The sequence below is a fragment of the Hippoglossus stenolepis genome, chromosome 8 (genome assembly GCF_022539355.2).
Source record: "Hippoglossus stenolepis isolate QCI-W04-F060 chromosome 8, HSTE1.2, whole genome shotgun sequence".
Classification (NCBI taxonomy): Eukaryota; Metazoa; Chordata; class Actinopteri; order Pleuronectiformes; family Pleuronectidae; genus Hippoglossus; species Hippoglossus stenolepis.
In genome coordinates, this window is record NC_061490.1 from 15,683,710 (window position 1) to 15,703,820 (window position 20,111).

General features: G+C 40.3%; 3 protein-coding genes across 4 annotated transcripts; 1 reads left to right on the forward strand and 2 right to left on the reverse strand.

The window, feature by feature from the left end:
- Window positions 1–3,534: 3,534 nt before the first annotated feature.
- On the forward strand, window positions 3,535–10,997 carry gpr20 (G protein-coupled receptor 20). 2 transcript variants are annotated; one of them, XM_035162927.1, is made up of 7 exons: window positions 3,535–4,067; window positions 7,729–7,907; window positions 8,676–8,942; window positions 9,032–9,276; window positions 9,452–9,536; window positions 9,942–10,067; window positions 10,209–10,997. In XM_035162927.1, exons 2-7 carry the CDS (start codon window positions 7,905–7,907, stop codon window positions 10,392–10,394), a joined length of 912 nt encoding a protein of 303 aa, XP_035018818.1. In that variant the 5' UTR covers window positions 3,535–4,067; window positions 7,729–7,904; the 3' UTR covers window positions 10,395–10,997. The 2 variants fall into 2 exon arrangements, with proteins under 2 accessions (XP_035018818.1, XP_035018816.1); XM_035162925.1 differs by lacking the exon at window positions 7,729–7,907 and adding an exon at window positions 7,959–8,251.
- A 342-nt stretch (window positions 10,998–11,339) lies between these two features.
- On the reverse strand, window positions 11,340–14,426 carry si:ch1073-228j22.2 (SPRY domain-containing SOCS box protein 1). The gene is made up of 3 exons (XM_035164145.2): window positions 13,916–14,426; window positions 12,079–12,861; window positions 11,340–11,975 (listed from the first exon to the last, which is right to left on the reverse strand). The coding sequence occupies exons 2-3, from the start codon at window positions 12,803–12,805 to the stop codon at window positions 11,845–11,847; spliced, it is 858 nt and encodes a 285-aa protein (XP_035020036.1). The 5' UTR covers window positions 12,806–12,861; window positions 13,916–14,426; the 3' UTR covers window positions 11,340–11,844.
- A 640-nt stretch (window positions 14,427–15,066) lies between these two features.
- On the reverse strand, window positions 15,067–19,805 carry LOC118114266 (HLA class II histocompatibility antigen, DQ beta 2 chain-like). Its single transcript, XM_035164616.2, has 5 exons — window positions 19,709–19,805; window positions 18,123–18,377; window positions 16,907–17,188; window positions 16,639–16,749; window positions 15,067–16,310 (listed from the first exon to the last, which is right to left on the reverse strand). Exons 1-5 carry the CDS (start codon window positions 19,764–19,766, stop codon window positions 16,285–16,287), a joined length of 732 nt encoding a protein of 243 aa, XP_035020507.1. The 5' UTR covers window positions 19,767–19,805; the 3' UTR covers window positions 15,067–16,284.
- Window positions 19,806–20,111: the final 306 nt, after the last annotated feature.

Here is a 20,111-nt window from a genome sequence, read left to right on the forward strand (position 1 = left end):
AGGACTGTGAACCTGCCTCTTATCAGGTTGACAGTGAATTAAACAGCGAGTCTGAGGCAAATCACACTTTTTGTGTAGGCGTGTGTGTACCTGCTCTGGAAGTGTGACATTTGGTTAAACAATCGTCTGCGAGGATTACAGCGTAGATGTGACAGGAGACGTGGCTTTGCAGGATACACAGAACGATATAGAGACGTCGCTCTCGCTAAAAGTGTAAGAACGTCTTTTTTTTCTAATCCAAAAAAGGAATTTAAACACTAGTTGAGTTCTGTGTGTCAAAGCAGTTTGGGACCATGGACTGAATCTAAAAATGGACGTAGCCTCTTGGTCCGGAAAGTGAAGCCAATGTGAAAGTGCCTGAAACCTGCATTCTCTCAAATGACCTGCAGGGGGTGCAAAATAAGTCAGTTTCTATAAAAATGAGATAATTAAGCAACTTCTCTCTTAGTTTGTAACGTGTGATTGACAGCTACTAGCGTCCAATGGGTGCAGGACACAGGTGTAGGTAGGCGTACAGTGTCCTCGATCTCTCACCTCCACCCCTGCTCCTCCAAATATGGTTACTTCAAAAAACCAAGATGGCAGTTCACAAACCAATGGGTGACGTCAGGACAGGTTTTAAACTTCCTGGGACCTTAAAGGATATCGACACTCATGTAAACAAGCTCATGGCCGTACATTGACTGTATCTGAATTAATTTATTTTGTAAACACGAAAGACACAGCATTCTCAGCTGTGATGCACCTGAAGTGATGTTCTTCAGTCTCACTCTGCTGAGCATAAATACTCTGAAGTGGTTGGTCGGTGCTTTACAAAGAGAAGTGGAGGACGTGCATCTCAATAAGTGCGTTACTATCCATACAAGCGATCAATTCATCTAAATCTCCAATCACTCCTATCACACGCTGAAGAAGGTGGCCGCCGCCGCCGCCAGAAAGCGCTGCTTTTCCTACGGGACGACCGTAAATCTACATCCATCCCTCCTCCTCTTTCCAGACAAGTAAACCACGAGAGGACAAAAAGAGACGAAACCCTGTCATGTCTCATCCGTCATCAGTAGTCAGACTGTTCCTGACATAAACAAAGCTTTCCAGTTCCCCTGCTTGGACTGAGTCACACACTGATTCGCCGTCTTTGTTCTCGCACACACACACAAACATGTCACATAATGTGCCATGCATCACTTTGACACCTATACATACAGACACTCACTCTGTCTCCATACCTTCTCTTATCTAATTGTTGCTTTCACACCTCCCCCACTTTCTCTCTCGCTCTCTCCTCTCCTCTAAGTCCTCATCCTGCTCCTCCTCTTTGAGCGTTGTCCTCCTCGGTAACAGGTTGATCCATGGCTCTCCTCCTGACATCCGTTATTCCGGATCTCTCCGAGGAGCGCTGACGGCCCATGAGTGATGATGATCCTCCACACAGGAAACCAGGAGACACAAGCCCGTCTCATTCTGCAAAGATGGATGAAGCGTAGGGCCCAGAGACGCGTTATAAAGAGACAGACTCCCCCCCGCCGTACATTTGAAAACAACATTCAGTCAGGTGCGTGTGTATTTACACATGTGTTAAACTAATACACAAAGCCTATTCTGAAGAGCACTTTAAAGGAGACAAATGACTGGTATTTAGCATTGGAGTTGGATTTACAAGCGTACACTTCACATATAGATATAAATCCATATCCAGATTTTTTTTTGCATTTGTGTTTATTTTGCTTGTCAAGATTTGACAATGAACCACACTATGAACATTTCTGTATGTCTGATGGTGTCCGGCAGCAGGAATCAGTTTGCTTTAAGGTCATATTTTCCTTTAATGCATTAAGATCTTTCTTGTTCTGTCAATTCGTCCACAATGGAAATAACTCCAGCGTTACCATAGTAATCAGATTACTATGGTAACGCTCTTCCTCAGTCTGTGATTTTTGTGCAGAGCTCAGGCAGCCAGTGGAGATTTTAATCCAGCAGCCTGAAGGAGGTTTAATCACGTTGAGGGAAGTGATTACCCCCATTAAGACCATGTTGCCTGTCTTGATTTATTTTCCACTTTTAGCAGGAACAAGTGTCGGATGAAAAGAACATCTGATCACTTGTTAGACGCGTGTCGTCGACGTCGAGGCTCAGCAGAGTGAGATGAAAAGCTCTGGTCGGGTTCAAGATTTCGTGTTTCGAGTTTATTTTTGATTTATCACCATAGTCTTCATATTTATTTACTTTTTTTTTTTTTTGCTTTGCTGGTTTATGATTAGGTTTGTAGAAATATGAGGTGTTTCAGTGTGAAGACTCGCGTGTCACAAGTGTGAGTTATGTTGTTTTAAAGCCGGCACACAAACGCTTTCTGTCTTCATCTTCCAGTTCAATTTCACATATCACTCTTCATTCATATCCACATTTATAATAAGAAACAGACCAAATCCTTCCTTCCTGATCTAAGACACCTCACTTTCTAGTGTTTTCTTCATAAAAAAGGGAAGAGATTTATAGAAGCACCAACAACACTCTCAGTTAATCTTTACAAATAATTTAAAGATTAATTTATTCTTCATCATTAAAACTAAAAAAATCTGTATTGACTAAAAATGATGGTGTTAGATGCTTGTGAGAGATAGATTGATAAAAGTGTAAAGTTTGACAAGTTCATTTTAAAAGCTGCTATTTGGAGCTGATTGTGAAAATGTATTTATGTGTGATGACGTCAGCGACTCGTGGACCAAAATTAGTTTTGTTCCAACTTGAGATGGTGTTCACAGGAATTTTCCCAGTGGAACAAATTGTTCCTATTAGTTTGACACCGGATGAATGCATCATAAGACAAGGTATTGATGTTCAGATAGATAGATAGATAGATAGATAGATAGATAGATAGATCGACAGACAATTGAATAGATACAAAATAAATACTTGATGTCCGTTCATCTTCACCTAGAATCACTTGCACACTTGATCTATTGAACATGTCTCTCGTAATTTAGAATATAGCACATTATGTATTATTCCACAATGGTTACACCACAACCCTAGTTCCATGAGAGGTACTGAGCCCACACCCCCAATAAGTTGGTGCATGTTCCCACACTTACGATTATAGGGCCTGTGGTACAATATCATACAGAATTTGTTTGCTCCACAATATCTAGAAGAATTTCAGCCTTTACAACAATCTAATCAGTTAAAAAAAACATATATATGTTTATATATAGAGATATATATATATATCCATCATTTGTGTGTAACAGTGGTCTTTTAATTAATAATAAATCAATAATTTCATATTTTAGTGAAGATCGCTACTACATATCATGAATGAGTTGTGCTTCTGATGTTGTGTCCCCGAGTATATTTGGTATTTGGATCTATGTTTTGCGTGTGTGCTCCAACATTGGTGTGTGTTCATACTGTACATTTGTGTGCATGTGTGTGTGTGTGTGTGTGTCACAGCAGAATGTAAACACATCCTTAGACTTCCTGTCTCGAGCCCAAACTGAGGGAAGATTTAGAGAGAGAGAGGGAGGGAGGAAGGGGAATCAGAAGGACAGTCATTGAAAGGAGAGTGAGACCGAAAATGATGCTTAAGGGGGGAGAAAGAGAAGGAGAGCAGAAGGAGGAGGAGAAAGACACACTGAAAGGAGTGAGACCTGCAACGATAGAAGAAGATACATCTGAGGAAGTTTGAGAAATCAAACGAGAAAACAGAACGCTGAGTGAGACAAAGTGACAGAAATGACAGGGAGAGCTCTGGATGCACAGATCTGAAGAAGAAGAAGAAGAGGAAGAGTTGATTGCTACATCAAACTGATATGACTGAAAGAGGAGACATGACTGACACCCTAACGAGGGAGAAGAAAGTCAGACAGGGGAGCCACTGATGTACCTGGATGTTCGGAGGTGATGCCAGGGTGCAAAGGTCACTGAGGTTTGAAGCGTCCACTTGGAGAAGATGCAGCGTCACCTGGCCCGGACACTGAAAGAGGATTTTTAGACTGGGACGGATGATACAGACACCGCAACTACATCCAAGTCCAGAGTTAATCTACTGGTTTGACTATTTTTCTCCAGAGGTAAGTTGTCTTCCACACTGGATGAATGGTGGCGGCAAAGTGTTTTTAAATAGAAAGTAAAAGAAATCAGGTCTCATATTCATGTTTCATCCCGGAAACCAGACTAATCACAAGGTTAAATAAAAAAAATATAATGTCAAAATTCAATTAAACAAAGGCCTGGCTCAGTGTACAAAACATTATAGGTGTACATGAGTGTGCAAAAGTATCCTTTAATTAGATTTTCCAAAAATGGATTTCTTTCTATAAGTGAATGTTAAGGAAAGTTACCCGGCTGCGCTCCAGACCGTGCTTGTGATATATATTTCACACCAGAGCACAAGGAACGGCTCCTCTCAACTGTAAATGCAAGTACAACTATCCCTAATTTTAGAGTTGCAGCAACAGCTACATTTTTCCATCTGCCTCCAGGGGTTCTGTGAAAAGCTATAATTTGATGCAGGACAGCGTGAGATCTATGAACCAGCGTCCCATCCTGTCTCTCTCCCTTTATACATATCTCCGTCTTTCGCACAATCCGAGGCACACACACACACACACACGCACACAAACGGGGCTCCCACGCTGCTGGAATTTATTTGGACAGTGTTATTTGTGATCTGCCTGCGGGCCCTCTGCTCTCCTTTCAGTCTCCCTTTATAACCATTACATCACCACTGTCTTTGATGCTGGAGGAGCAACAATAGGGAAGAAGCAGTGATGCATTAGATTATCAAACAACTGAGGTTATATAAAACCTGTTTTCTCCTGATCTGCTTTTTTAATTAGTGCCTCTGCTCAGAGTTTGTTCAAGGATTTACAGCAAATTGAAAGATGTTCCTTTTAAAAGCTTGAATTATTGTGTTTTGTCGGTGGATATGTGAAAAAGGATCAGTTCCCAAGAGACAAGTCAGGTTCAATGGTTCATAGATAAAAAAATCACCAAGCCTATATTTGCCTGTATTTTGGTTTCATCATATTAACTAAAAGAGATTTTTCAGGCCATCGCTTCAGCAAAATTATCAACTTTTTCAAAAAGTTATGGAAGAATGATTCCCCACTCTCCCTCTTTATGCTACTTCATGAATGAAGGTTTTGCTCAAGCCCAGTACTGCTTTAAATTAAATGCACACCTCAGACTGTTGATAAAGATAGACAACATGACTGCTCCCCAAAAGTAAAGCCAAAGCCTCTTGATTGCCTCCTGGTGGCTGGCTGCAGTATGAGCCATAAATCCCATCAAATACATTTTCCTCAAATATGTTTTTTGTAATTTCATGATATAAGTGTTCATTTATTCTGATAGGTTTGGTTTTATTTAGTTATGTGCTGCTATACGAGACCTTGCTGCCACTGCTCCGTCTCCTAATCTCTACGGCGCCAACTCCAGTTCTAAATGCTCAAGATGGCAGCGTTTGTATATGCAGGCTTCATTTCTGAATATTGGGAGGAAGTGGCGACATCCATCTTTACAGTCTATGGCTTACACATATTAGCTTAGCGTGTTAGCATGTTAACACAGACAGCAGAGGCAAATAACTATTTAGTTTTGCAGGTCATAAACCAAAGTGCTGAATAAAAACAATGGACCTCATGGTGGAGCCGGGGGGAAAGGTAAGTGACCACCAAGTTATTACAATTTGATCTGAAGTCGAGGGGGCATGACTGTACAGACCTTTATGATTATCCATCTAATAATTATGGATATATGTCATAACCACAGACGTCAGCCTCATGGTGGCACAAGAGTAAAGGTCAGGGGATCACCAGAGATGTTATGATAAAACTTAGGGCTAAAAAGAACAGAGTCTGTAGCTTTGTCTATTTAGGTCAGCGTATAAAATACATCAATGAAAAGAAGTGAAATCCATTACTTGTCCTTGTCATTTGTTTCTGAGCACATGAAATAAGTGGTTTAATACACAATTCCCTCGGAGCAGCGCTCATAACACTCGTTAGCGTCGTTAATGATGATGAACTGGCTCCAGTACACTGAATAATATCAGGGGATATTACTGTGAAAACAGCCATTTATTTTCTTCAGTGGTCTTAATGTTGTGTGGCCAGACTGGTCGTGGTAATGCAGATGAATCACATTATTCACGCCTCAGCCTCAGCTGAGCAAGTGATTCTCATTAGCCTGAATAGACGACATTTTTCATCAGCCGCATGATTATTTTGCTGCGAGAGATTAGTTGTGAATCATGAGTATAAACACAACACAATATGCTCGGCTTCTCCTCAGACCTTTTCAGTCTGGGACTCACGAGCAATTAAACTACAGTCCAGCACAATGTTCCTCCTTACACTCACCTGAACACTTTTTTATATTCACTCCAAGTGTTTTTTTTTTGCATCTCCTCAGTGTTTTCAAATGATTCTGTTCCTTATGTGAGTCTTCAGATCAACTCATTTTAAATTTAACCAATGAAGTAAAACCAATGATCTATATCTATAAAAAACTATAAACCAAACTGGTACCAACAGGTAGAATCAGTATGAAAAATATTTATAGATATAATATAATATAATACATTTTAAAGTACAATAAGAGAACACACAACGTGAAAAATACCACTCAAAAAAACAGACTAGCATTAAAATAAAAATAATAATAAAAATGTTTTATCCAATTTAAATTAAAATGTATTTGTATAAAGTTTTTCTATTTGTATTTTCTATTTTGAAATTCTAATGTATTAATTCTTCATTCACCCTAAAGGCTCTGTCCTAATATGACCTCTGACCTCTGTATGATCTGTGTCAGCTGATGAGGAAACACCTCAATGGACAATATGCATTTCATATGAGTTAAATGTATAATATCTTTTCTCTGACCACATTCCCATGAGTCACATGCAGTGACTGACTGCCCCCTGCTGTCTATAAGTAGAGGAATCCGATTCATATTTGCACCTATCCTCCCCACATCTGAAAACACCATACGGATCAGGTCAGATACTCAAGTGTCTGAATGTGTGATGTCATAACAGCAGGATTCTGATTGTGCTCTGTACGGCATAATCACCAAACTGTTAAAACACGACACGTGAAGAAAAGTTGTGACGTGAAGCGACATGTGAAACGACAAAATTGCGAAACATCCCGAAACTACCAGTTCCACTTTGTTTATATCCAATTACCAAAAGAATTCACCATCTCTCGCGGAGGTAAATAAACACATCTCAGGCTATCGCTGAGATCAGGATGGAGTCACACAGACACTGTAGGCATGACTAAACAATTAGATAATAATTAAACAGTGTAAATAAATCAGACACTGGAAAAACAAGGCTCTGTCAGTGTGGCCGTGCCAACAGCAACAGCCACAGTGTGGTCAGAGACTGGAGCGGGAGAGAGGACGACAGGGCAGGACAGTGGATGGTTATGAATGTTGGTGGATCAGCAAACAAATAAGAGAAAGAAAGACTCATACGAATGACACATTAGATTTTAAGCAAATTTTACAGTAAAAAGATTATATGTAGCTGAAATTATATATATATGGTTTACATTACATCCACAGCTGATTGCAGTAGGTGCAGGAGCATATGTGGCAATGTGAAGAACTGTGTGTGACGTGTCTCCCTAATGCTAGCTGGGATAGCCTCCAACTCCTGCAATAAAATGCAAACTTCATATTGTATATAACAGCCATCCATCCATTATCTATACCACTTAGCCTTTGAGGGTCGACGGGGGAGCTGGAGGATATTGGATGAAAGACGGTATAGAGACCATGCAGGGAGATGCATGGGGGATAATGCAAACTCCACACAGAAAGACCTGGGCCGAACCTCCTTCCTGTGAGGCTCCAGTGCTAACCCCCACACCACCGTGCCGCCGTTAGCAAACAACATGGTAAAGTACATTTTTAATGTATTAAAGCCACTGTTTCATTTTGTCTGACAGTTTATGCACCAGCTCCATCATCATCATCTCCGTTATCACCTACGTGCATCATCATCAGCATCAGCATCATCAGCATCATCTGCATCATCCCCATTATGATGGACTTCAACAGCACTGAGTCCTGGGTGTTCGTCAACACTTCATTCCCCCTCCTGCCTGTCATAACCAGTCCCACTAACAGGAGTGGCATGGAAGCATATCTTCAGAGACTGGCTCATTTAGACGAGGGTCTCTACAACGACTTCTACGGCTTCTGGATCACACTCATGGTCATAAACTCTCTCATATTCCTGGTAGGAAAGGTTATATATATTAAGTCTCTTTGGTTTTATACATACTCATCCACATAGCAAACTTGTTTTGGCCCACATCTGGACCACAAACAACGTGGAATGATTGCAATAGGGAGTTCAACTCCTGTTTGCCAGATCTGGGCCACAAGTAAGCCATAGCCATACTGCATGTCAACCAAAGGTGCCAAAGGTGGCCCGAATTAGTTTTTGACCATTTACCACATGGGCCACTTTAGGGTCACATCCAGTTTACATCTTGCGGAGAGCACCGCATGTTTGCCAAAAAAAGCCCCACATTTGTTTTGGGATATTTGGGCCACAGTTGATGTTGCTATTGCTAATGTTTGGGCCACAAGAAGGACAGATGTGCTGCATCAGTGGCCCACATCTGTCTCTCCTGTTCCTCTCGTCCTCTCGTCTCCAGGTAGGCATGGTGCTCAACGTGGTGGCACTGTATGTGTTCTGCTTCCGCACCAAGCAGAGGACCACCTCCGTGATCTACACCATCAACCTGGCGGTGACGGACCTCCTGGTGAATCTCTCCCTGCCCACTCGCATCCTGCTCTACTACAGCGGAGGAGCCTGTCTCACCTGCTCCTACCTGCACATCTTCAGCTACTTTGTCAACATGTACTGCAGCATCTTGTTTCTCACCTGCATATGTGTCGACCGCTACCTTGCCATCGTGCAGGTGGGTTCTGTGTGTATGTTGTGTTTTCGGACACCTTTATCGTCTCTTTCCAGGAATCCAAAAGTACTTCATTTCTTGTGACCTTGCAGGTTGAAGCCTCCCGTCGGTGGAGGAACTCCAGCGTGGCCAAATGTGTGTGTGTCTCTGTCTGGCTCTTTGCCATCGTGGTCACCTACTCCTTCCTCTCCACCGCTTTCCAGCACACGGGCTGCTGCCTGTCCAAGCTCCTCTTTCTCACCATCACTGAGTTCTTCCTACCCCTCGTCATCATCGTGGTCTTCACCGTGAGGATCATGTGGGCCCTTGCCGACCGTCGTCTGATGCAGCAGAGCAGGTACACACGCTGTTAGGGAAAGAAATGAAAAAAGAATACCAGAATTTATATTGTCCTGTATTTGATTATATTAGCTGCTTTTGATTTAATAAAATATGGCAGACTAATCAAAGTACTCGGGGGAACTTTAAGCTGACGGGATGTCGTGGTGGTGGTTTTAACTGTGTTTTGTCAGGGAGAGGAGGAAGAGGGCCGTCCAGCTGCTGACCACAGTGCTGATCATCTTCACCGTGTGCTTCACACCCTTCCACATTAGACAGGTGGGTGAGCAACAGGTATCACACATTGTTACCTCTGCCCAGGAGGATTGTTTTTGTCTGCCTTCGTTTATCAGTTCGTAGGATTGCGCAAAAACTACTTGACTGATTTCCATTGAAACTTGGTAGAAAGATGTCATATATGTCAGGGGGGACAAAAAACATTATGTTTGATTTCCCAGGGAATAATTCACAGATCTTGATCGAACTAAATCAGGCATCTTTGGGGACTGATATTCATGAGTGTGTGCAATTTGGTGCAGATCCAAGTAATACCCTGGATCAAGTGAATTTTAATGTGGTTTCATAAGCTGGGCCTTAGTGGAGGTATATGTGCTGTCTGAGGCATCATCACTTTTTCTTATGAAATGAACATTATTGTCAAATGTAATTTTGTGTGTGTTGTAGGTGGTGGTGTACTTCAACCCTGACATGCCTCATCATGTCATCGTCTATCACTTGACCGTCACTCTCAGTAGTTTGAATAGCTGCATGGATCCTGTCGTCTACTGCTTCGTTACAAATAACTTCCAGGTAAGACTGTCGCTCATTCTCATCCTTCCTCTCTTCCACCTGATCCATCCATCCTTGCCTGTATCCCTCCATCACGCACCTATTCCTATATTTACTTAATCGATTCACTGAATGATGATCACGGCCCTTTTCTCCAACCAGTCCACGATGAGACATCTGTTCCGTCGTGCAGAGCCTGAGCAGACCAGCGGCGACATCATCAGCATGCAGCGCAGCTCCAAGGCCTCGGGACTGATGGCCAACGCCATCGCTAATAACATGATCATGATGACCAAGATCCCTGCTCCGCTACCTAGGGACACTGAGGGGAAGATACACACAGTGTAAATCCCCTTTCGCGTGGGGTGAGGAAAGAACTGATGATAAGAGATGACACAGTCGATGGCTGATAAGGCTGGACTCTGCCCGGACTGGCCAGTGATAACAGTATAATGGTAAAATGGTATTAAAGTGTTAGTGAGAGCTCAGGATTAGGAACGGCACTTACCTATCCATAAAAGGGGAGATGGGGCCTATACTGCAACAGAGCTGGTTCTGCAACCTCTTTACTTTTTCAACTACACAAAACATGTTATTGACAAGAGACAAATTTAGTCTGTAACTTATCGTCGTGTCAGTAAAATCTCCCCATTACTTTCCAGTTGTGAGTCTCAAAAATAAAATAAAGCTGACTTATGTGTGTTGTTATTTGTACGAAGCAGTCATGTGACTGAACGGTCCATGCGTGACGTAAAATTCATCTACAGTTGTTTGTGTTGTATAGTAAAAACGTCACTTTAGGGGGGGATTTTCTGATTTCATTGTCTTTTTCGTGTACAGATACAAATAAATGCTGATGATATCTAAATACTGTCTCCTTCAATGAAGACGTACATTACAATTCAGACAACTCGTTTCTTCATCCAACCCGAGAAATCTAAATTGATCAAGGAAATCCAGAAACTAGAGACAGCTCCCTTTCAAAGTAAAAGTTCAGGAGGCTCAAGGTCTCATTTGATCATCATGTCATAAAGTCGTCAAAGTGATTCTAATTATTATCATCATCGGTTCTATCTCCTCCATCTGTGCATAGTCAGTCAGTTAAAGCGGATGTAAGTTTATACTGAGTTCTCTGCAGAGGTAAAAAGTTTAGGCTGCATGAATATTTTTTGGGAAACTGTCACAATTCATATCATTCTTGTCTTCGTCCTCTTTTTTAAAAGGAAAACTTCCACATCACAAACTGTCTCCTTCTCCTTTCTACTCCTAATGTAAAACAGAAATACTGGCAACTTCAAATTAGAGACATTTATTTTATACACAAAGAAAGAAACATTCAGAATTAAAGACACACGCAACATTTGCAAAACAGTGCTCACAGCATTCCCAGTTTCCCAGCATTCCCAATTTCCAGTTCATATTTGATATTTTAATATCTCACATAAGAGTGGAACCTGTATAATTATCGCATTGCAATAAATAAAATGAATAATAAATACACTTCTTTAACCGTAATGTGGCAAATATTCACATCGTTTTTCGTAAAGGTAAACGAACTGTAAGTTCTGTGCAATAACAACAAAATATTTCCTATTGTGCACGTGTGTTTGTCTATCTATAGTTATGAGGGACAATTTTGGTTCAATACCATCATTGTGAGGACATTTTGGCTGGTCCTCACAAATTCAATGGGCTGTTTGAGGGTTACGACTTGGTTTTAGAGTTAGGGTTAGAATTAGGTTTAGGTCGGGGTTAGGGTAAGGGTTTAGTTGCATGTGTGTGTGTGTGTGTTTGCAGATTAATGAATAGAAAGCAGGTAGTTCTGCAGAAGAGGTGGTAGAGGCAGTTTGTCAGTTTGATTCTGCCTCTGTTCCCCTAAAAGGTGACGAATGGACAGTCCACATAGAGGCATCAGGGCAGGAGGGTCACCTGAGAATGGAAGAAAAGGAAAAGTTTTCCAGGATGAGTTTCATAAGAACCAAGTTGGACGAGTTGTTGCTGTAGTAATTGTTTTTATGATGACTGGACTCACGTGTGGCACCGTTCAGGTAGCGCAGTCGTATGCTGGCCCCCCCTCTCACGCTGCTCACCGCTGGGAACAGCTCAACCCCACGAGGAAGGTCTTTAAACGCCTCGCCGAGGAAGCTGCCATCAACAACGAATCCCAGGGTCCCGGCATCGGCGTCCAGGACCAGCAGGACCCGCTCAGGGATGGGGAGAGGGGCCTCCACCGGATCTTTTTTGTCTGAAGTGTGTGGCTTCAAATCAGAGGGACACCTCCTCATCTTCTCTGGGTAAAGTCCCACACTGTGTCCACCATGCCAGAGCTGATTGGTTTTGAGTTCCCAGCCCCAGGACTGTTCATCCCCACCCACCAGGACGTTGTACCCCACGGCCTGCAGAAGACAGTCCCGCCTGGAGACGCCCATGACGGCGTGACTCCCTCTGTGGTCCGGGTTCCACAGCACCTCCCAGACGTGAAGGCCGCCTGTCACCCCCACCTCCGCTCTCACCCCGTCGCTGCTCAGCTCCACAGGCCAACGCGTGACCTGCTGCTTGCAGGCGGAGAGCAGGAGGTGAGGAGAGCGGTGGACTGAGCTCCAGTGTGAGCGGCTGTCTCCCGGGGCGACTGGGGAAAAGGACAGGGTGATGGCGAGGCGAGACGAGATGGGGACGGAGAGGGGAGGGAAGGCTGAGGAAGAGGAGGGAGGGCTTTGAGCTGCTCTGCTGCACAGCAACGCAGACAGGGAGAGACCCATCGGTGCAAAGAGTCGACAGAGATGGAGGGTTACTGCTGAGTGTTGTCAGGGGAGAACTGGGGAGAAGACAACAAACAAAACATTCATTTATACACAGAAAAATACATGCATATCATCAATTCTATAAAAGATCTGTTGGTGAACTTAAATGAGTTTGATTTATTTATGGTAAAAAATACCCAGAAAAACTGAACCAAATTGTGCTTGATTGGTGCTAAAAGAACTTAAAAACATAAAAATACAAAAGTCTGACATCTGCTAATTGATACATGTAATGTGTATAACATGTCATACATGTAGAGATAAAGTGCAGCAGAATAGTGGGAGGTGGGGTAGAGTCAAAATGACTGAAAACCAGTGGAAAACATAGTGTGGTGGTGTGGTAGAATCAAGTTGAATAGAGAAAAACATGTAAGACTCAAATAAGAGTGGTGCTAAATAACCAGTATGAAGAAGTAGAGTTGAAAGAATTACTTGATGAAAGAGTTCATTGACCATTTTAATTCACTTTTAACGTTTGAAAAAAAATGTACATTCATAAGAAACTATTTTCATAACCGATTATTGATTTAATTCATATTTAAAGCAGCGATACCAAATTATCACTTTAGCCTTTTCAATGTCAGTATGATGATGGACTGAAGTCGAATGGAAGATGTTATATAGGCCAGTAAAACAGGTACTCATATCTTTTCCTTAAGAAAAAGTACTAATATCAATCTGTCAAAATTCTCCATGACAGGTTTTATGTTTAAAATTTTTTTTTAAAAATATCCACTGTTAAGGAAAAAACAAATCAATGCTCTTTTTTGATTACAAATGTTTTAACATCGAAGCAGTATTTTAATGCTGTCACCCAGGTGAAGCAAATTCAATGTATTTTATATACTTTTATATACACAGGTTAAAATCTACAGGTCTTTAAATCACAATAAATCTAATTTAAGCCAAATCAGTGTTTCCCTCTATAAATATAGTGGAGTTATCCCTCTGCGTTAGAGAACCTCTATGGAGATGAGGTCACATAGAGAAATGTGTCAATAAGTCAGAATAGACATCAGGTCATTAGAAACAACAAAAGGTTCATAAATCTGTTTCCTCGTGTCTCACCTGCTGATCAGATGAATCCTTCCCTGTGGTGGTTTGAGCGGAGCTGACATCTTCTCTCTGTGAGCATCAGAGTTTATTAGACTCTTATCATCAGGCTCCTACGTCTTATCTCCGCTCGGTAACGCAACCAGTGTGTGCGGGGTGACGACCTCCGTGACGGGAACAGCGCAGTCCATCACTCCAGACTGACGCCATCCAGAGCCGAGGAGACAAGGACGACAGGTTCCATGACGCGTTACAGTGTAAACAAACAAATGTCGGTTCCATCCAGAATCTGTCTCTATCTCATCTCGGTTTTTACTCTCTGCTCGTTCCACTTTTTATCGCGTTCTGTAGTGAACATAAACAAAAATGGCGAAACACAAGAAGAGAATCAGACTCGGGCTTTTTATCAGTAAGAAGATGAAAACACAGTAGAATCCGAAGCGGCTCATTATTCCACGGAGCGCATGCGCCGGAGGAGAAGCCCTGCACCGTGGCTGACAGGCAACATTAAAGGGATAGTTCACCCAAAACTGACAATTCACTCCTCATCTAGTCACCACTGTGCGGATGGAGGGGTGGGTGAAGTGTTTGAGTCCACAAAACACTGCTGGAGTTTTAGGGGTAAACAGCATTGCAGCCAAATCCGATACAATTGAAGTAAATGGTTTTTCAAATATAAAAATAAAAAGCAACAGAAAAGAAACATAAAATGCTCCTGTGGTGTCATCCAAGTGTCTGTAAGTCATACACGACTAGAAACGGTGTCATTTACAACATGTTTTTTGCCTAAATGTCATGTTGAGCAGATGTATTGGAAGGATGTGTACATCCCCTGATCTCTACTGCACAGACCCAAATGCGCAAGATGGCGGTGTTCGTCTCCAGGATATTTTGACTTCATTTCTGAATAGTATAAGAGGAAGTGGAGACACGTCATCCATCTTTATCAGCAACAATTGATTCGTGCATATAGTATTGAGAAACTAAATACCCAATAGCTTACTTGAAAAGTTCCCATTTGGAACGAGAAGGAAACATGAAACTTATTTCTGACAAGTTAAAACAAAGAAATGTTCTGTCAATCAGTTAATTTAATAATTTAATTTTGTTTCAACTCAAAAATGAATGTTTATTCAAACTTGAATTAAAGACAAAGGCTTTAGGTGTGCACAAAAGCTGATTTATGTATTTAGTTGGTTGCTCCTGGTGGCCAAGAGGTTATAAACAATATGATCCCAGTTATGAAGCACTGACAGTAATTTTTCAACTGGCACCCTCCCATATCTGTAACATTAAAACCTATGAACCTCCACAGAACACATTGTATGAGCACAACTACGGTCGGTCCCTGTTAGGAAATGAATTAGCGTAAGGAAAGAAGTCTGTGTGACATTGAAGACAACCCATGCAACCCTCAAGATAAGATATTCCACCTTCCCTATGTATTTTGTTAATGCGTATTAAACAAGGCTAATGCATCCAATCTGTCTTATCTTGTTGAGGCCACAGTACTGCAGCACGCTCTTTTTGCCTGTAAGACAGTCCTAAGGGCCTCAAACCCCAATGATATAGTAGAAAGTGGGTCAAATCATGTTGTATTTTGCAGGGAGGTACAGAGAATTTGATTATGGTCTGGCTTTTTATTCGTTTAAACTACTGAGTTGTATTAATTTCGCAGTCATACATGATGAATATTAGATTTATATTTGCAGAATAAACAGGAATATGAGTAATGAATCATTTAAGGATTTTAAAATCAACACATACAAACACACACTTTCTTTACTGGATTGAATCAGACTTCTTTTGACTTCTGGTGTCTGCTTTGTATTTTAAAACCTTCTGGACACGTTGACTGTTGAGGCAGATAAGTGACCTTATGCCATAAATGCTTCACACACTGTAAGGATTGTTTAATGTCAACACATACTTTAACTTGTTGGCACTGGCAGCTGACTTGGAATGCAACTATTCCCAGTCTGGGTTTACAAGATGCCAGCCATTCATAGCAACCAGAACCTTCATTTTTAAACTATAACATTTGTGAATCACTAGCAAATTTAAGTGAATGACAATAAATGGCCTTCCTCAGTTTGGCCATACCATTGTAAAAACAGATTATCCCTTGAATCATTGTGATTTGTACAGTGCAAAAGAAAAACTTAATATTTTCCACTTCACCCAAATCCCACAGAAACACAATCATAAAAGCTTATTTTCTAATAAATTGATATCAAAACACAAATACTCCCAAAGATTTACAACAAATCACTCACTGAGTAAAACTTTTTTACCCAAAGAACTGAGTGATTTATTCCACATGACCTTGTTTCCTCTGTGCCATTTTGGTTTGGATACAAATATTTCAGCTGACAGACGTAATCTTAACATGTTGGCACCAACTCCCGACCTAGATTAAAAACAGAAAACAAAAAGAAAAACAGACTCAGATATTACTGACTTTAAATCACAATTATTTGGTAACTGGTAGACTTGTGCTAATAATCAGTGGCAAGTTTGACTTGAATATGATTTAAAAAGAATGAAAGAATTTTTTGGACTGAGACGCACTGATATGTTTGATATGTTTGATACTCCCAAACAACTATTAGTTCTTAAACCAACCCACAATCACACTGGTGACAGATTTCAACATTTATCTCTACACAGTTTTTGTCTTTGCTGCTGATATTGAATATTCTTTATTTATTTATTTTTAATTTAGTGCTGTCTCTCACCAGTAGTGTTCCTCTTGTAGTAAATCCCCCCAGCAAGTAAAACAACAAGACCCAGCAGCAGCCCTGCAGTCCCAACAGCAAACTTTTTCCTCTCGGACTCAGACATGGGGTCTGAAAACACATTTATCACAAACACACATTTACACTCATTTACACATGTACAAGCCTTATACATTAAATGTATTTCTTTTTGTTTATTCATAAGCTTGAAGACGTTTTGCTCTGGTGACATTAAAGTTAGTCCAATCCTCCCCTGCCTCTCTCTTACCCCAGTCATAAAGTTGTGGATCCTTAAAGCTGACGTGCTCCACCATACAGGTAATTTTCTCTCCCATTCTGGGCGTATACTCCAGATGGGAGTGGATGTGGTACAGCCAGTTCCCGTTGGCCAGCTCGTCAGTGGACGTCACATCAGATGTTGCATTCTTTCCGTCCCTCAGCCATGTCACTCGGATTTGTTTGGGATAAAAGTTGTACACGTTGCAGACGAGGACTCTTGGATGTCTGCCGCTCTCTGCCTTAGCTGAACTCAGTCTGACATAGGGCTTGACTGGAGGAAACACCCACAGATCTTTAATCAATCGTCTTGTTATGCAGGGAAGAACATAGGGTAACACATTGGGATTCAGGGTTGACCTACAATTGTTGTGTTAGTTAGGACATAAAGTACATTGTTAAATAGTTACTGGTTAATGTCTTAGAGAAAATACATAATTTCCAAGTTAAGTTATTAACTAATCCATAATCCATAATTTGTGCTAAATTGTGTTTGAAATACAATTCAACATTCAAATCATAATTTTTGATTTACATCAACATTTAACAGCTTTTGTAAAGTTTCAGATCAAATATATCGACCGTATTCCATACTGTGTCTTATTCTTCACACTAAATAGGTCACATAGGAGCAGGTTAACATCACGTTATCATTGTTTGGAGTTGTGACACTACTGCTGAGCAGGTAGTGGGTTTTTAGAGATAAAGCTAAAAACAGCTGCCAATGAAAACCTTAATAGTCAAATTGCGCGTTGGAAAGGCCACCAAATGAGCTCAAAAAAACTCCTTAAGGCTGAAAAATTCCTGAGGAAAACTGCCATTTCAGCTGATGTGGAAATACCAAGAATATTTCTGCTTTTATAGTTTCCCCTTTATATGTGTGCACAATGAAAGTCAAAGCGTTGCATTTATTGTACGATTTACTCTGAAGCACAGATATTTCTAACATGCAGTGAGGTCAAGGAACAAAATAAATACTTTATTTTACAAAAAAGTACATATTTTGTGCCTCTAAAAGTGTCACTGCCATCTGTAGAATTGATTCTTGAAACACAAAGTTGCTATTCTCTAATTTCTTCTTGCATGTAATAATTTGTCCTACTCTAGGTACTTGGTACGTATTTTATTGATACCACATACACAATACATAGGTTGTAATTTGCAGTATTTAATCTGAAGCATTACCAAAGTTTCAACTCTCAAATTACCTGGTGTTGAAAGGTCTTCCGATTTTGATATGTGGCTTCTGCATTTCTCAATATCCTTTTCCTTTTTTTTCAAAAAATATGGGTTGTTAAGGTAGTGTACAACTTCCTTCATGTATTCGATGTAGCTGGTATAGTTTCCCAAGGAGCTGTTGTACTGGCCAATAAGCCTCTTATTAAAGTAGACTTGTTCCAGATACACAACTTCATGCTTGGATATAAGTTGGCAACGAATGAACCCATGCATGAAGAAAGCATCTGCAACATAAAGGCAGTAAGCATTAGATAAGGTGGAGAGTCACTTGAATCGAAAACCCGAAATTGCCAAATTAACCATAAATTAAAAAAATCAACAAATGAAAAAACATATACAGTTTGGTGAGGGTAAGCGTAATTTAGCCTATGTATTTGTCAATGTTATTACACATTTATTTATTCCTCACTAACATAAAATTAAAGAAATACATAAATGAATAAATGTAGAAATAAATAAATAAATATATGTAGAAATAAATAAATGAATGTAAGATAACAAATAATTACACAAATGCAGAAATACATAAATCTTTTTTGGGGATTATTTTACTCAAACTAATTTTACATGTTCATTTAATTATTTATTTATTTATTTTAAATTTTGGCAATTTCGGTCCTTCACAGGTGTCGTTCCTGACACATTCTTGCAGACAGTGTTTTGTAATTCAAAACAAAACAATAATAAGAATTATCTTTTAAAATTGTATTGCTGATTACAACAGTTTCATTCATTTTTAAGAAATCTGACAGTGGTGGAAATGAACAAATTGGCCAATAACAGGTATTCAGGTACTGAATTTAAGAATGATTCCCAGTTATAGTTGAACTTTACTTTAGTGCGTTCATGTGCTTTGAAGTCGGAATGTGAAAAAAACCTGGACGTTGCAAACAAAATGTGTTGAATATGAGTTTACAGCATTTACACATTGATACATTATTCCATTATGTACATGATAACGAAGAGCAAAAACAAGGATCAGGTGTAACAGGCATATAAAGAATTTAAAACATATGCACATTAATCGTAAAAACATCTGTATGGACTGAAAAGTCTGGAGTTGTGAGAGATGGACATGTTGTTGACAAGCGACAAAAGTGTAACATTGACTCGTTCACATTAAAAGCGACTATTAACGGCCAATTGTTCAGTGTTGTTGTTTGGTTTATAAATGAGGTCATCAGCGACTCGTGGACCAAAATCTTCGCAGATTTTCGGAGTTGTTGTTCCGACTTGAGGTGGCGTCCACATGTGAAACCACGTAAACTCACAAATAATACTGGAATGAGCCGGTACGTGATTCGGTTCAGTCTATTATTAGTCCAGGTTGTTATTGTGTTAAATAATACTATTAGTACCTAAGTTCAAAAGCTTAATAACCTGCAGAAAACAGGAAGTTCAACTACCTGCTGGAGCCAATTCAGTATAATTAGGTCACTTTCAGGTCATTTCACTGAACACCTTTTAGCAGTTAAGGATTTGTATCTGTCATGTCAAAATTCAGCTTTGAACAACAACAACACAACTAAACCTTGATAGACTCAATGTTACTCACCTGCTATTGGAAACAACAGGAATACGCACAGAAGTGAAGAGAAGCTGCGAATATTCATGGTATCAAATCATAAAAGACGAAGGGGGTAAATTCCAGTCTCACACTAGAAACATGAGGAACTGAAATTGCTGCACAGGGACAGCCAAGCGTGTAATTACTGTAAACAGGTGTGGTGCAAATGGAGCCACCTGTTTTTATGTATCTATGGTAATTTTGTACAAACATTTTGTACAACCAGGACGCTATCATTAAAAAAATGTCTACACTTTTCCCAGATTGAGCACTGCTTGTTTATTGATTTATTTATTATGTGACCTCAGTATTGAGAGATTAGTCAATTAATTCTAAAAGTGAGAATGGACATTTTTGAATGTATTGTCAGAATCTGTAAAAATATTTTTTT

Coding starts and splice junctions, on each gene's coding strand:
- gpr20 (XM_035162925.1), top strand. CDS start 8,054: ATGATGGACTTCAACAGCACTGAGTCCTGGGTGTTCGTCAACACTTCA. Junction 8,252..8,675: donor TAAACTCTCTCATATTCCTG/GTAGGAAAGGTT, acceptor TCTCGTCTCCAG/GTAGGCATGGTGCTCAACGT. Junction 10,068..10,208: donor TCGTTACAAATAACTTCCAG/GTAAGACTGTCG, acceptor TTCTCCAACCAG/TCCACGATGAGACATCTGTT.
- si:ch1073-228j22.2 (XM_035164145.2), bottom strand. CDS start 12,805: ATGGGTCTCTCCCTGTCTGCGTTGCTGTGCAGCAGAGCAGCTCAAAGC. Junction 11,976..12,078: donor CTACCTGAACGGTGCCACAC/GTGAGTCCAGTC, acceptor TTCCATTCTCAG/GTGACCCTCCTGCCCTGATG.
- LOC118114266 (XM_035164616.2), bottom strand. CDS start 19,766: ATGAATATTCGCAGCTTCTCTTCACTTCTGTGCGTATTCCTGTTGTTT. Junction 18,378..19,708: donor CCTGTTGTTTCCAATAGCAG/GTGAGTAACATT, acceptor TTTATGTTGCAG/ATGCTTTCTTCATGCATGGG. Junction 16,311..16,638: donor CTACAAGAGGAACACTACTG/GTGAGAGACAGC, acceptor TTTTTAATCTAG/GTCGGGAGTTGGTGCCAACA.